The sequence below is a fragment of the Leptidea sinapis genome, chromosome 30, assembly GCF_905404315.1.
Source record: "Leptidea sinapis chromosome 30, ilLepSina1.1, whole genome shotgun sequence".
Lineage (NCBI taxonomy): Eukaryota > Metazoa > Arthropoda > Insecta > Lepidoptera > Pieridae > Leptidea > Leptidea sinapis.
This window is the reverse complement of record NC_066294.1, coordinates 1412641-1428833: the sequence shown is the minus strand read 5'-3', so window position 1 is coordinate 1428833 and position 16193 is coordinate 1412641. Positions and strand designations below refer to the sequence as shown.

General features: G+C 34.1%; 1 protein-coding gene across 1 annotated transcript in view; it reads left to right on the top strand.

Moving 5' to 3' along the window:
* The first annotated feature begins 6772 nt into the window (after window positions 1-6772).
* LOC126973816 (putative leucine-rich repeat-containing protein DDB_G0290503) overlaps window positions 6773-16193 on the top strand; it is an 81410-nt gene continuing 71989 nt past the window's right edge. The window contains exons 1-2 of the mRNA XM_050821157.1: window positions 6773-6824; window positions 15568-15773. Coding sequence (XP_050677114.1) covers window positions 15750-15773 — 24 coding nt within the window. The 5' untranslated portion in view covers window positions 6773-6824; window positions 15568-15749. The remainder of the gene's footprint in view (window positions 6825-15567; window positions 15774-16193) is intronic.

The following is a 16193-nucleotide window of genomic DNA, read 5'->3' as shown; positions in this document are numbered from 1 at the left end:
CCTTTTATACTGGTTGACCAAGATTTATATTTTGGAACAGATGATGCCAATACCATATGGAATTATAACGTAATTTTTGATGATATTAAACAAAAAAAAAACTACGTTTAAAAAAACCGACTTCAAAAACTGAAAAGTATCAAATAACTATAAATTTAATTTAATACACCTCTTATCCAAACCTTAACCTTAATAAAATATTATTATTTATATGTGTGAACTATTTATAGGTTTTAAGTCGCAATTATCGTAATCATTCCGCATCGAACTAAAGAACAATTACGTAAATCAGATCATAAATCTCAGAGTATCGGTGTACATACATAAAAAAATACCGATCGAATTGAGAACCTCCTCCTTTTTGAAGTCGGTTAAAAACAAATAGTAGAAGGGAGTGTTGCGTAATGTATAGAGCAATAGAATGCTCTATATCTAATGTACTGATAACGAGTAACGCAAAGGGCGGCCGCACTCCAGATGCACACGTCAAGTAATAATGTTTGATCAGAACATTACACTACCACAGATAAAACACACTAGTTAAACTGCGTACTGTCGCATACAAAAGTGAGAACGGTAGTGGCAAAGGGAAAGTAAAATATATGAATGTATTTTATTTTCGAATTTCGAATGATCGTTTTTTTCAAGCTACATCTACGGTTCGTTAGAGACAGCCGATTGTGGTAAGAGTTGAGACATAAGTGTAAAATCGAAAACACTATGCCAGAACACATCGACAATCGACATGTTTCACAGTAAGGGCACTATTATAGTATTTTATGAACAATGCTGTGAATTAACGAAACAAAAACAAATTATATTTAACGATATTTTTTAATCATTCCTCATCTACTAGCTCAAGGCCGTTCGCGACTTCTACGCAATTTTTTTCTTTGGATATTAAGTCTGCTAAAATAGAACGTGAATAATTCAATTAATTTAGTAAAAAGGGGTTGAAAATTTATTGAAGTAGGCGTTACTTTGCGGAATTTTATTAATATTAGAGGTATAAGATTTGCGTAAGAGGTGTATTAAATTAAATATCTATTAAGTTTTTTTTATACTTTTGAGTTTTTGAAATCGGTTTTTTAAAACTTATTTTTTTATTATAATATGATACACTAAAGGTGCCGTTTAAAGCAATGTAATTTCCTAATTCCAAGTTGCAGTCAATGATGTTAAAGCCTATATATGCTTATATTTCTTAAAATATATCACTTTTACACTTGTCTTCTTCACTGTATTCAGATTTTTGTTATGTATACGCAACCTTAATTGATATTTACTTATCAAATTAGATCGTGTAGCACAAACATAGATTCAAACATTTTTAATTTCAAGTAGTTTAATTGACTTCAAATGATGAACAGAACATTATAAAACTTCCAGCTCTTCTATGTAAACCGTATGTGTATTAAATTTTTCAACACTTACAGTTTTTTCAACTTACACTTTACTGTTTACACTCTACTTCCATCCTTCCCTACATGAAACAACGTTCTCTGTAACTGTGACTACATCTTCTACTCTATTTCTTCTTTTTCTCAATCGGTCACTCTTGTCAGAGTGGTCGTGGTTGCCAAGTTGATGCAACATTAGTCGCCGTTGATCTTGCCAGTTTTGGGTCGCACTGCCTCCCTCGCGATGCTCCTCCACTTTTGACGGTTTGTAGCATTGCGGGAGCACTCCACCACTGGTGTCTGCGTTACTGTTTTGATAAGGTCCATCCATGGCGTGGCTGGGCTGAGCGTCGTCCTCTCGCTCTTTTCCCCTCCACCAGGCCCTTTCTGGAGATGTGACCAAAGAACTTCAGAATTCGTAGTTGCACAGTCAATACTATAGCTATCGAGAAAATTCTTCAAGATTAGCTAAATGGATAGTTGTCGCGATATAAAATCTATTTTGATCGAGTTTATGACCGATTGTTACCTAAAAAGCACATAAAAGTAAACAGTGTACCCAGGTTCCCAGAAACAGAAGGCAGTTCGTTGCACCAACGGTTAGTGTTACGCTTCCTGGTTGCTCGTTGCAATTTCCGCGTTTCTTACAAGTTATCATTGGAACTACTATGTATACATAGTGTAGAATATATGCCAAAATTATAGTAATATTTCGGCATAGATTCTACATATGGTTTTGGTTGCAGCACTTATTACCCTACTGTTATACTGAAGCTGTAAAAATTTGCGATTTAAAAGAGTAAATTTAACTTTCCACTCTTCATTTTAAATCAGCTTATTAAAATACTCTGACTTTGGAATAATAAATAAAGTAATAATAGTACACAAATGAATACTCTACTCTATTTACTAAATAGTAATTTTTAGTCTAGTAGTGAAGCTCCTTAATAACACCATGTTCAATAACCAAGAATGGTCCTTCCAGCAAGACTAGGCACCGGGTCAGAAAGCTCGGTTTTTTTCTTTGTTTCAGTATTTATGGTAAGACTAGGTATAGCAGTATCGTATAGCAGGCATGTTTCCATTGGAAATTCAGTCACTGCTTGTGGAGATTTTAAGCGAATTGATGTCGGCGTAACGCTTAGTGTAACCCATGTGTTCTGAATCTGACCATAATTCTGATCACTTGTGAAGTTTCTTGGGAACTGTAGTGCTCTTCTATTGTTAATTTGTCAAAAAGACATTTCTGTACTTTTCACCCGCGCAATCGGCACAGCAAGCAATATTTTTAATCGATCCACTCTCTTTAAACTTTTATTTATACATGTTGAAGATTACTTTCAAGAGAGAACAAAGCTAAATTTTACTGACATTAAATTATTGGTCAAGTGGGTCTAAGAGGTTATTGGATCCATCAAATGGCGCTAAACTTCATAATAACAACTATGACAGGTACTATCTCGACTCTTGTCAACCGCAACCCCCCTGCAAACATGCTCTGAAAAGGTCACGAAACGTCGGGTTATCCTTAAATAATAAAAATACAAATTTTACGCAAAAATAAATTTAAATATACAATTATAATTACACGCATTTTAATCACTTAAAAGTGCAACACTCTCGTTAATCAAAGAAAATGCTATGAGATAGGAAATTTGTAAATCATTGTGAATAGATCAAAACAATTAATGAAAGCTGCTTTGTATATTAAGAGCGAGCAGTGGTCCCTGCGGTGCAGTAAGCCGTTGTGATAGGGGACGTTTTTGTGAGTTCGTTAGGGTCGGGCCGCGGGCGGAAATCAGCAGCACTTCTAAATTTGAAACATACTTAAACGGAACCTATTGTATTTGTGATTTTTATAATAGGTACATGAATAACTTTAGAAATTGCAATTTATGGTATTGATGCATAATTTATAATGTATCAATATCGTCATCTAATACTGATTATGAATTTACTGAGGAGTTCTTAGGGCAATGGACATCGATGTATTCCAAATTAAGAGTGGCAAATAAAGATGCGACTCATTCAGCTGTTATGGCTTGATTCAGTAAAAAACAAAAACTTTCACAGTATAGATGTAATGCTTATGAGAAATGTATAGGTTGCAGGTTAACCACCGACTTGATAATCTCCTCCAGTTTTAGATTTGTTTTTAAAGGTTGATAAAGTCGATATTAACAAAGTCAGTTAGATGAGGTAAGGTGGATGCTATGAATGGAGAGCAGCGCTATATAAACGAATTGCAATAAATAAAGTTAATGACTTCTTGTAACTAATGTTTACGTTGCATCGGAGGACGTGCTCGGGACGCTCGCCGCCGGGTTATATATAGCGTGTTCAGTTTTATTGACACTACGATTTTGGTGAATCAGGATAGCTTTTGCTGATAAATATTAAAGTCTGTATGTTAAGTTGAAATTTGAAACAGTCGTATCTTGAATGTCATGCTTAGTGAAGCTCAATTACATACGGTCTCTCACACACTGTGTCAATCGATGTATCTTATTTTGATGGAGGTATTATTACCATCATGTGCGCCACATATGGCGTTATCATTGAACGCAGAGTCAGCGTCAAAAAGATTAGCGTCACCCATTGTATTCAAAAACATGGCAACACCCATCGTTACCATATACATCGATCCACCGAAAGTGACCAAATAGATAGCGTCATCCAAAGTACTCAAATATATCGGGATACCATAAACATAGCTAAATATATCGTTACACACAAGCCCCCTTATTCATAATGGTCCGCTAACTTTAAACAGCCGCTAAGGAGTGTTTTTTCTCATTCTGACTTAGGTCAATAGAAGAAGACAGAGTGAGAATTGGCAATGCTTTAAGTTAGCAGACTATTATGAATAAGGGGGAAGGTGTTCAAAAATATAGATACATTTGTGGAAAATGAACTTTCGGTGAAAGATTATAGGATTCAAATCAGAACTTTAAATTTAGTTGATATAATAATATCAACATTGACTATAAACATGCAGAGATGGAGCTCTGTACCAGTACTCTGGTTATAGAAGCTAGGGTTATAATGCAATCCATATAAAATTAATATTTTTTACGCTGACTACATAAGCCTTGGTGTCGTTGGCTGTACAATTTTGCGTGATCATACATTCAAATTCTTACGACGTTGTACGTACCGTTCTAGACAATAAACACGTACAATATCAATAAACACATACATACACCGGCAAATTAATCTTCTCTACTTGAGTACAAGATACGAACTAACAGTATATTTTACGATCACCTGTTGACAAGTGATCCTTATGTTCATTTTTAACCAATGGCTGACAGTATAAATATTTTAAACCGCCGGTTTTTATTATCTCTTGCTCTTAAAGTTAATAGTCCTATTTGATTAGCATGAAAGTATTTAACACTGCTACTCAAGTGTATCTCCACGAAATAATGATACATTCAGACAGACGCTTAGATCCGTTACTGCATGCATTAGTTACGATCCGACATTAGCTATCTGCATACAAATATTTCCGAGTAAACTTTGTGATACACAAGAACAGCATCTGATATAAATCTATGTTATTAATACAAATACTCACGATATTATATATATGATTTCAAACATTGATGTGTGTTCACATCAATGTTTGAAATCATATATTATATCAATGTACTTATAGGATGTAAGATATCTCTCTACTTTGTGTTAGGTGGCTGTTGATGGTATGCACGGAGGTCACTCAATAGTAGGTGACGGACTAGGGAGTCTATACTTACATCATTTGACGCCGTATATTATGTTTTATCTTCTTAAAATTATTGAGAATTGTTTTCATGAAATTAAGGGACGAGACAAGGAGGACGTTCAGTTGATGGTATTTGATACGCACCGCCCATTACAATGCAGTGACGTTCAGGATTCTTGAAAAAAATCTGCGCGGCACTACAGTAGCGCTTGTCACCTCGAGAAAAAATATGTTAAGTCTCATTTGCCCAGTAATATCCATAGCTACGGCGCCCTTCATACCGAAATACAATAATGTTTACACATTACTGGTTCACGGCAGAGATAGGCGCCGTTGTGGTACCCATAAACTAGCCGGCATCCTGTGCAAAGGAGCCTCCCACGTTGTGACTGGTGACAATATAGCTGTGTTTTTTTCTTAAACCACACTTATTCCGGCTTACGGCGTCTCAATACTAGATCTGTGAGCAAGTGTATTGTTGTGACTGTCTTCATATTTGGCTGCGTCGCTTCTTTCTTTACCAAGCAGTGTGATTGTCATGAAGTCTTGCTATTTATTTATTTATGTACTGACACACCAACAGCATTACATACCAAACATTAAAATAATTATGGTCTTATATTAATTAATGTGGTATGAATGCCAGTTACTGGTGCATACACCACTCTCATTGGAAGACATTAAATTAAATACAAAATAAAGTGTGACCTACAATTTTGACAAGGATTTGAAGCAAATTATTAAAAATAATAGATACAATCAAAAGAAGAAATATAGTTTGCATGAATATCAACTAACATATTATTTTTTACGAACAAAAATGAGCGGTTAGTCGCGGAAAATCGATTGTACCTACTCAGAAGACATCCTTGATAATGGAGAATGTTTAAGGGCATTTGTTCTCTCAAACTGTCGTCATCTCTTTCTGTTAGCTGTCATTGGTAAGTGCACACTTATGCACGAACCGCCTACATCAGATTAAATTTGGTCGGGCTTGAGTGACACTCCGCGCGGTCAAGAGCCTTCCACTTTACCCTGGACAACAAGACGCTCTGTGGACTGACTGCCTCACCTCTATATATGTACACGGAGTATTAAAACATCCACCATCCTCCAAGCAAGCCCCACATTGCCAAAGCGTTTTTTTCTTTTCAGCCTCTCGCACTGTCCATGTTGCAATAAGGGTCTTATTATTTTTTACGACTACAGTAAAGCTTAATAATTAGATACCATGTTAAATCTACTTTACTTTAGGAATTTCTTTATAAAGGTTGTTAGGGTTCTGTAAGCAACAAGAAAACCATCAACCGAACCATCCTTTCCTTCTTCTGCCAGCGGGTTGTATGATGTTACTTATGAACCGCAATACCTAAAAGCTGGCCAAAGTTTGAAAAAAATCAAGATCAAGAATTCCAAAATTGCCGCCATGGAAATGAAATATGTTTAATGTTAATTTTACCAACTCATTTACAGTTTTGGGACGAGTTGAAAAGTAATGATACTGATCTCACAAAAAACATTAACTCCAAGGCAAGGATAACCCTACGTCACTACACAGCTTGCATCCCATATTCTCCCTACACTTTTTTGTCTCATCTCTGTACTCAGCACCGGGTTAGCCATTACCCAGTGGGCCAGTGCATTACCGGCCGCGTAGTATGTTTGACGTGCGCGTCGCGTGCACGTAAATTTGACTCGTAAGTCGACGTGATAAAATACAAATTGTCGGATGAGTGGTGACGGCAATCGCAGTGCGGTGTATTTACGGAGTGTTGGTGAAGCTATTTGCGACTGTGATACAATTCGGATGCAAAACTCTTCGAGTCACTGCCATTTACCATACATTTAATTTAAAAGTAACCCAGTGTAATGGCAAGTGGCAACTGTGATATTGCGATATACCACCACATAATATATACGTATACCACATATTCCATCAAATTTTAAATGTCAAAGTCAAAATTATTTTCAAGTCAAATTTTTGTATAGAAAATTTAAAGTGCCCAAAAATAATATTATCAAGAGTTAAAAGTTCGTTTGAACCTCACAGATTATGATATTTATTTAACCGATGCAAAACTGCCCTTTCCGAAGCTTTTTTTTATATTTCATCGTATTTGTATTGTGATGTCCTTAGTACTAGTTACAGATCATTGTTAGCTGTACGGGATACCTGTACCTCCTGCTAATATATTTTGTGTGTACCAAGTACATAAAATAATATATCTAGAACATAATTATTATTACTGTTTAGTGCCATTAATGACGTAAAAAGAAAAAATGTTATAAACAACAAACCCCTTTAGGCCAGTAGCGGTCTTGCATTTCCCATGTGTGTAAAATAGGAGCCGGTGATGGGAACCGGCCATCATCGACAAGTCATACTCATGGCAGTTCAACACACACACTTCAAATGTCATCTATAAAATTAAGTAGTTTATAAACTGACGACTGCTTGCTGCCGTCAAGTACACCACGATGTGATATGTCCAACAATCGTCCCCGTTGCGGGCGTCGCGGTCGCGACGAGTATATTGTGTGCTTCAGAACCACCAGAACGATATTTCAAAATTTCTAATTTTAAAGTGTCATTTTCGTTTTTCTTAAATTTTTATTTAATGGTCTTCTTTTTAGAGTTCTTGAAAAAAAAACCGGCAAAATTAATTATTATCTGATACTGAAAAACAATAAATAAGTGCATTTTCTTACAACTAGTATCTCTTGAACTTCAAGGTACCACCTTAAAAAACCGTGAATCCTCTCGTGTGCCAGTAAGCTCTCTAGGTTGCGCTGACCATCCCTACCATCAAGCGACCCTACTCGCTTATATTCCGACCTCCGATTCTGTATGTAAGAACGTCCCTTGGGCTCGGGGTCGATGTCCTTGAGCTTACAGTTAATGTGCTTTATTGTTCCTTCTGTTAATTAATTACGCTGATTCCGGCCACATGTTGACGTGGTTTTTTTTTTATTGTTAATACGACGCACTGTCGGGGTTTATACATACATATTATATATCGCATCAACATTATTATAGGAAGCTCCATAATGTAGTTTTCTGAATATATTCAAATTTATTAGAGTCATTGCTGATATTCTCCCACCATGTTTAGATAACAATAAGGTCTGTTGAAGCATTTATTCAGTATTATAATTAATTGAAAATTATTTCGCAAAACACATTCTCAGGCACAGATTTATACTGCTGACTATACTGGTGCTTGTACTCACTTGGGGTACTGTCCAACAGGGGCGTACATTGAATGTCTAGCCAGGTAGTAGTACTGTGTATTTAACTAGTCAAAGGAAATATTTTATGAGTGGGTGTTCAATAGAAGTTTGGTAATAAAATAACTGAACCAAATTAAACTAAATTAACTTTAACATTAGTGCTATATTTATTTAGGTTGACTGATTAGAAATATTAGTATATCTTCAAGCTGTCACAAGGCTTGTGGACGCATTTTCTAAGTAATGTTATTCGCGTCCATTATTGAAGTTACAAGTTAATAAGGTTTAATAATTGTTTATTGTAAATTCAGTTATATTATGAGTGTGGTGTGAACAATAATTAATTAATCTAATTATGATTTTCCTCGTATTATATTTGTTTTTAAGATGAAAACTTTATTTTCTTTGTTGAACAGCACATGCAGAGCTTAGAAGGGGAACAGTCGACCTGATAGATAATACCGGTGACTGTAAAAAAATCATAACAATGAATACTAAACCGTGCGTTGCTCCCTCGCTATCTCTCGTTTTATGGGACGCACATAAAATCAATTCCCTTCGCGTCATGTCAATCGAACGTTGTAGAAACTGAGTACAGTCATCGACACAAATTTATACATCATTATTTGAATTTTTCATGACAATAAGGGACGTGACGAGCAGGACGTTCAGCTGATGGTGGTTGACACACCCTGCCCATTACAATTCTGTGCCGCTCAGGATTCTTGAAAATTCCAAAAATTTTGACTCGTCTCCTTGAGATATAAGATGTTAAGTCTCGTTTGCCGTGAAACAGCAATGTGTAAACATTAGCAGCAGAAATGGCGCCGTTGTGGTACCCTTATGGGTACCGGTTAGATTATTCTAACCGGCATCCTGCGCAAAGGAGTCTCCCACTGGTTTCTATTCGTTGATGGTTTTTTTTTTCAAATGTTATATAGTCCTTCATTACTTTTGTTGTATTTAAATATTAATTATTATATATTGCCGGCATATCTTATCTTTTAATGCAAGTATTGGAGAGATTCGTGTCCAAATGTGTAATTTGCCATTTAAAATTGCGAAGATTGGTTAGTTGGCCGAAAGTTACAAAATGAATGTCATATTGAAGTCGGCCGGTAGTTGAACAAACCACGTAAAAATTGTGTTATTAATTCCTTTTGTAACCAACTTGAAAGCTTGATCAAATCCATACTTGATAAGTCCTACAATCTACTCCCTACATTATATCGCGATATAAATTGTGATACAAACCATTTTAAAGTAGCCCATTTACAGCAAGAAGTAATTTGATCGAAGCGAGTAGTATATGTTTCATCATTTGGTCGACTTCAGCACTAAAATCCTCTCGTTAAATCCGTATTTTCATCTATATACAATAAGTTAGTCAACAAGTTCGACGCTTTTGTTAATTCTTGACATTCCTAATAGCTCCTAAAAATATGAGCGAGAGCTCAATTTTTTCGGAATAGCGTCTAGAAATGTTTTGAAAGTAAGTATTAAATTAGTACGTAAAAAATTGCAATTGCTATTAACAAATTCAGATGAAGAAATAAACTTTTCGTTAATAACTCAATAACTACTAATATTGAAGGAATTTTAAAAAGATCCTTAATGAGAAGTAATTTTCCAATAAAAAAAGTTTCGAATCCAGGAACTCTATTATCAATTATTTATAATTTTAATTTTTAGGCCGGGCCTCCTATCAGTCAAATGAACTACCGCTATTTTTTTTCACAAAATATATTAATAAATAATTTGGATAAATTATGATATCAGCAAGACAATTGAAAGAATAAATTCCCGTTGGAATAAAGTTTAGTGAATTCTTCAAAAATATCTCTGTTACCTTAAATAACTATGTAATGTATATGAAAGTTGAAATTATACAAGTGCTGATCCGGCAAATGTTGTTTTGTCATATATATGTTTTGTCATGTATATTAAGTACCCCGCGCCCGCTCATTGTATGAATTTTCATATTATACTAGCAGATAGATATCAAAATCGCGATACAAAAGTAACTGTTGATTGTAGATAGGTGAAAATTTGAAGTTGAATGTATTTTTAATGCTGACTCATAATCAAACAAATTTAAAAAAAATGTCAAAAAAATTTAAATAAAAATTTTGTGTGGACCACCCTTAACATGGATGAAAAATAGATGTTGTCCGATTCTCAGACCTACCCAATATGCACTCAAAATTTCTCAAGCCGTTTCGAAGGAGTTCAAAGTTTAACACCATGACACAAGAATTCTATATATTAAATGATGAAATGTCATTGACTGAATTATTAGTATTGCAAATATATAGATAATTCTAAGTCAATAAAATACAGCATTCGGATAAGTAATCACCAACATATTTTATAGGTATACTAAAACCTTCTTCCAAAACCACTGCATCTTATATTATACAGGATGTTAATTAAAAACCTGTACTATATGTATATGTCTTAAAACGAATTTTTGGTTTCATGGAGCTGTTTGTTCCGTCGGCGGTATTTTTGTGGTAAACAAATCATGTTATTGGATAACTTTAGGCTACATTTAGGTAATTAATTTTTGCGCCAAAAAATTTAGTTGTGAACAAATTGAGAATGAATTGAATGAATGAATGGATAAGATGTATCTTGAATGCATCCCAATTAGAGCAGGAAGTAAATAGTATTGAACAGGCGGTTCATATAACTGTGGTGTGTGGTGTATCACTCGACACCACCACGTGTCTTTGTTTAATGTTTAGTTTCGTGATGCCGAATGAAAGCTGCAATTCTGTGTGTCCGGTATCTGTGCCACGTTGATATTGTTTGTGAATGCATTCCAAAAGTCGAGTAATAGATAAAAAAAACAATTGTAGATCAACTCCAACACGCTCAGGGTTCAGCACTAAATTTAAATGTATTTAATAATTTGTTATGTTTGTAAGTGATAACCCTCACTTCTGGGATTTATTACAAAAATAATAACCTGAGAGTCGAACAAAGCATACAAAATTTATCGACGATTCGTCACTCGAACGGTTGGCTCAGTTGGAAGAGCACTCGCACGGAACGCAGGTTTCTATGTGCCGCATCGTTCATAAATATTGTTTTATTTTTATAATGTATGTAATAGTTCATAAATAAATGGATCAGTTCTAGTAATACTTTTGTAATTTAAATGGTGGTGGTCGCTCGCTTGCTAAATGAAATAAAGAAATAATAATAAAAAAAATAATCAAATAATTGTTAAAAACTATTATTTAAATCATGTGCATAATGTATAGTTATTGTATTATTTTGTAACTAAAGCAAATGTAACATGTCTGTGTGTCTGTCTTGTCGGCGATCATTGTTTAGCGTGGACCACACCGATCGTCTCACATGTTTGCTTTTACAGCATATTTAACATGGCCACAGCTGCAGAGCATACTGCGCGCCCCCTTCTATTGTTTTAACACGAATCTCTCTCAGTGAAGCTGGCCTGTATTGATGGGGAGTGTACAGTCGACACCCAAAGTGTATAGCCTAAACAAAGTGATTTCATTTACATAAAATAGAGAAAACGAATCTAAGTAATTACTGAAATTATTATTGTGCCTTTACATAACTTTATCTACGTTGGATAACAAATGGCAAATCAAATCAAAATCACTTTATTGATGTAGGTCGCGGAAATGATACTTATGAATGAATGTCAATTTTTTTTTCTTATTGAATCTATTGCTATTTCGTAAAGGGTTGAGCTAATGAGAAGAAGTAGCGAGAAACTCATAACCACTCTTTTAAATCAAGATTTACATTTTCATCGTTTTACAAATCATTTCAATTTCAATATAATATGTAAAGTGATGCAACAAACATACTTAAACGTCAAATAGTCAATGTCTTACACGAGTAAGTCAAAAATGTAAATTAATACAAAACAAAAGTTATTGAGTACATTTGTAGCTGCAACATCCACACACACCGTAAATAAATAATGATATTCTGTGAGCATTTTATAAGCGATTGTATATAAAAAATATATATGTAATTAATATTAAAGTTCAAGTTGAAACACAAGTTTTAATCTTTTATTTTTAACAATGACAAATATAAAATAAGTACAAGGTTTACTCGTCAGTATTTTAATATTGTTTTTTTTTTAATTATGGAAAAACTTTCAAAGAATTTAATATTATTGTTCTTACACGAAAAACTATGGATCGAACACCATTCACGTTGTAATTGAAATGGTCGTTCAGCTGCTGATTGTACGTTTCGCCAACTTAGTGTAAATTCATTTACCTTTCACTAACCACGAGTGAGCCCCAGGTTCGCCCATCGAACACTGACATCAGAGAGAGTAATATTATATCAAAGAAAAAATTTCAAGTTTTGAGGGTACTTCAAAATTGTTTTTTGATTCTAGTTATAACAAAAAAAGATCGTAGTCATTAGCGATTACAGTTATGAGATTATAATGAGTAACAGTTCAGTTGATGTATCAAGCTCCTCAATGATTAAAATATTATGTGATTAAAGTGAAGTTGTTTTGAATGATAAGTGTGATGTAATGTATGAAGATTCACAAACACATGATAGGAAATAACGTTAGTATTTGATCACATTTCTGGGTCAGAGGTGAAATATCTAAAGACTTTCTTTTAGGTTATCTTATGGTATTCCATAGTTGAAACATGGTAATTAAAGTTACGAAGTTGCTAGTTTAGTCGTTCGTACATATTAGAATATCGTATATTTAGTAAACTAGAATTTTAATTTAAAAATCCTATATGAAATAATATGTTAATTATTTGACAGCTGTCATAATATTTTCAAAGTTAACTATAACTTTATTAATTTTGTTTATTTAATCATTAGAAAGCTAATAGTTTTGAAATTAGTATTTTCTTTGATTAACGCGAGTGTTACACATTTAAATAAAACATTTTCCCTCTGAAAACGAGATCTTGAAAGGTCTTGAAACGTGGGGAAAACACAATAATAATTACACGCGTTTTAATCCTTTAAAAGTGTTTTTTAAAGTTTTGAAATTAGTTTTATTATTCTTTTGTGTCCATTTCTATCTATAACTTGGCGACATCTCAACATAAATGTATCATGACTTGTACAAATCAGTAAAAAATGAAATCATCTCTAAACATAGTAAGCCATTGATTTGAAAGGGGTCATTGGGTCGCTTCTCGCGGGCGCGGGCTCACAATACTTCGTTCACGCACTTGTTTCATATATTTTGTTTAAGATTTGTGTATTTAGTTTAAGTGTTTGAGATGTTTGCACCAGTATTTAAACAATATTATAGATGTTTTATTTTCGGTTTTGCTATTACAAACTTGCACTCGATTCCAGCACGCCGTGTAATAACATCATACAATATTTTGAAAACATTATATCTCTGTATATCATTGTCTTAGCGCAAGGGCCGGACGAGTATCCTTACACGGGCATTGAATTCAAGCTCTAAAGGTTGATTCATACAATATACGATAATTTATATTTGTACAGTTTATTCTTTATTACTTTTTACGAAATATTTGATATTATTTAAGCACGATTCATATATTGGATGCAGCACCTTACAAACTAATTTGTTATGTATATTACAGCCATTCGAAAATACTCTATTTTATTCAAAGTTGGCCATCGAGTTTCTTGTATGTTCTTCTCACGAGCTCTACTTTTTCGGTAGATTCAGTAAAATAAAATGAATATTTATAGTTACTATTCAAAAGCGCTTAGATTAAGCCTAATTGAATAAAGTTTATTCACCTTGACTTTGAAATCAATAGGGAAAACCCTGCTTTAAAACACACCTGCTAGTATATACCATCCTCATTACAAATACCTCTTTAAATATCAACTATAACAATATTTGAGTGAGTATTTTTAACGTCTGAGTTCCTTGAAATATGTCATTAAAATTGATTTATATTTAGAATTAGTAGTTCGGAAGAGTAGAATAATACCTACTGCACTAATTTTTCAGGGCCAAATTATATTACCTACATTATCTAGTGGCTAATTTTTAATGAATAGAAAACTCAAAGAGTGTTTATAAAGTTTTACAACACACAATAATACACTTGACCGTTGGTTTTCCTGTTTCATGCCAACTATAAATGTACGACCACACATGGCGTGCATTGTCATTTGTTTTGTATTAATAATGTTATTAATTAACTCCTGATTAGAGAGAAGAGAATACTCAAATAATCTACTTTCATTCTTTATCTCTGCATGAACGAACACCATACTAAAAAGCACAATCTCTGAAATACTTGGTTCTGCAATTAATGTTTGTTATTTCACATTTCTGTTTAATTAACAATTGTCATTGTTGGTTATATCCAGCTATGGCGAGTAATACAAAAAAATATTAAATTATAGATTAGTTTTTGTATCAGCAGAAAGAAGAGCTGTAGAAAGGTTGATAGCTGTCGCTCGTATCTACTACTTTTGTGCGTTGTCCGTACTAATATTAAGAATCTTATATTGCTTCTTTAACTCGACCAATTTTGATGAAATTTAAGTATCAAATTGGAGAACGATAAGGATAAGGGGATATTCAAGGGCTAATTTTATCCTGAAATTTTGAAATGATCCCCAGGGAGTGCGAGTCCATTCCATAAGTGTCGTATTAAAATATATTTATAGTTTTGAAGTATCTAAATCGCAGGATCTTGTCAAAGTTCCGTTCTCTTTTGATAGCAACGAGTACAATATTGATAATAATTGCGAAGTGGGACATTGACCTATTGTATGTAATAAAATAAATATGAACCGTAAATCTAATAATATTTGGTTAGGTTTAAGTGATTTTCCTCACATCTGGGATTGAAAATACAAATTTAATTTAAGTATTTGCCAAATCGCCACAACTCAAGTGTTAACAAACATACCAAGATATATGTAAATGCGTCATTCCGACGGTTGGCTAACACTGAGGAGTATCCCGTGGGGCGTGAGATTGAATCCCACATCGTCCATAAACGATCTTATGTCTCAAGGTGACGAGCGCAATTGTAGTGCCGCGCAGAATTTTTGGGATTTTCAAGAATCCTGAGCGGCACTACATTGTAATGGGTAGGGCGTATCAATTACCATCAGCTGAACTTCCTGCTCGTCTCGTCCCTTATTTTTATAAAAAAAACAAAAGTTAGCTTTTTTCTCCCTTTTTTTTACTCCCCTCGCTACACATATTCTTGCTCTTTCATTCCAAAGATTTATCGTCATTCTTAATAATATGTGGACCGGCCTTAAATGACCATATCGCACCAGAGAACGCACACAGTTGCCACTTACTAACAAACATGTGAAGCACGGAGAAAACTATTTGTCTATTGTGAAGTTATAAACATTGAGTGGGTAGTGATTTTGTCGTACTGAGGAGATGTGACTTCAAGATGGTTATCATGCGAAAGTTTATGGTATGTTAATGACATAGATTTAAGTCTACAAAAATCTTTAGAATACTAACCGTAGTTTATATAAAAAAACTAGAATCTAAATTGATGTAATATTTCGTAGGATACAACTGCTCTCATCAACGGGTTACTTAATTTGAATAGTTTTTTTTTATGGAATAGGAGGACAAACGAACGTACGGGTCACCTGGTGTTAAGTGATCACCGCCGCACACATTCTCTTGCAACACCAGAGGAATCACAAGAGCGTTGCCGGCCTTTAAGGAAGGTGTACGCGCTTTTTTTGAAGGTAACCATGTCGTATCTCGTTGTACTTGTGTTGTCCTATAAGAAGTATTTTATTTAAATGTGTAACGCGTTAATCAAAGAAAATACTATGTATCGTCCTGGAAACACCGCACAAGGAAGCTCATTCCACAGCTT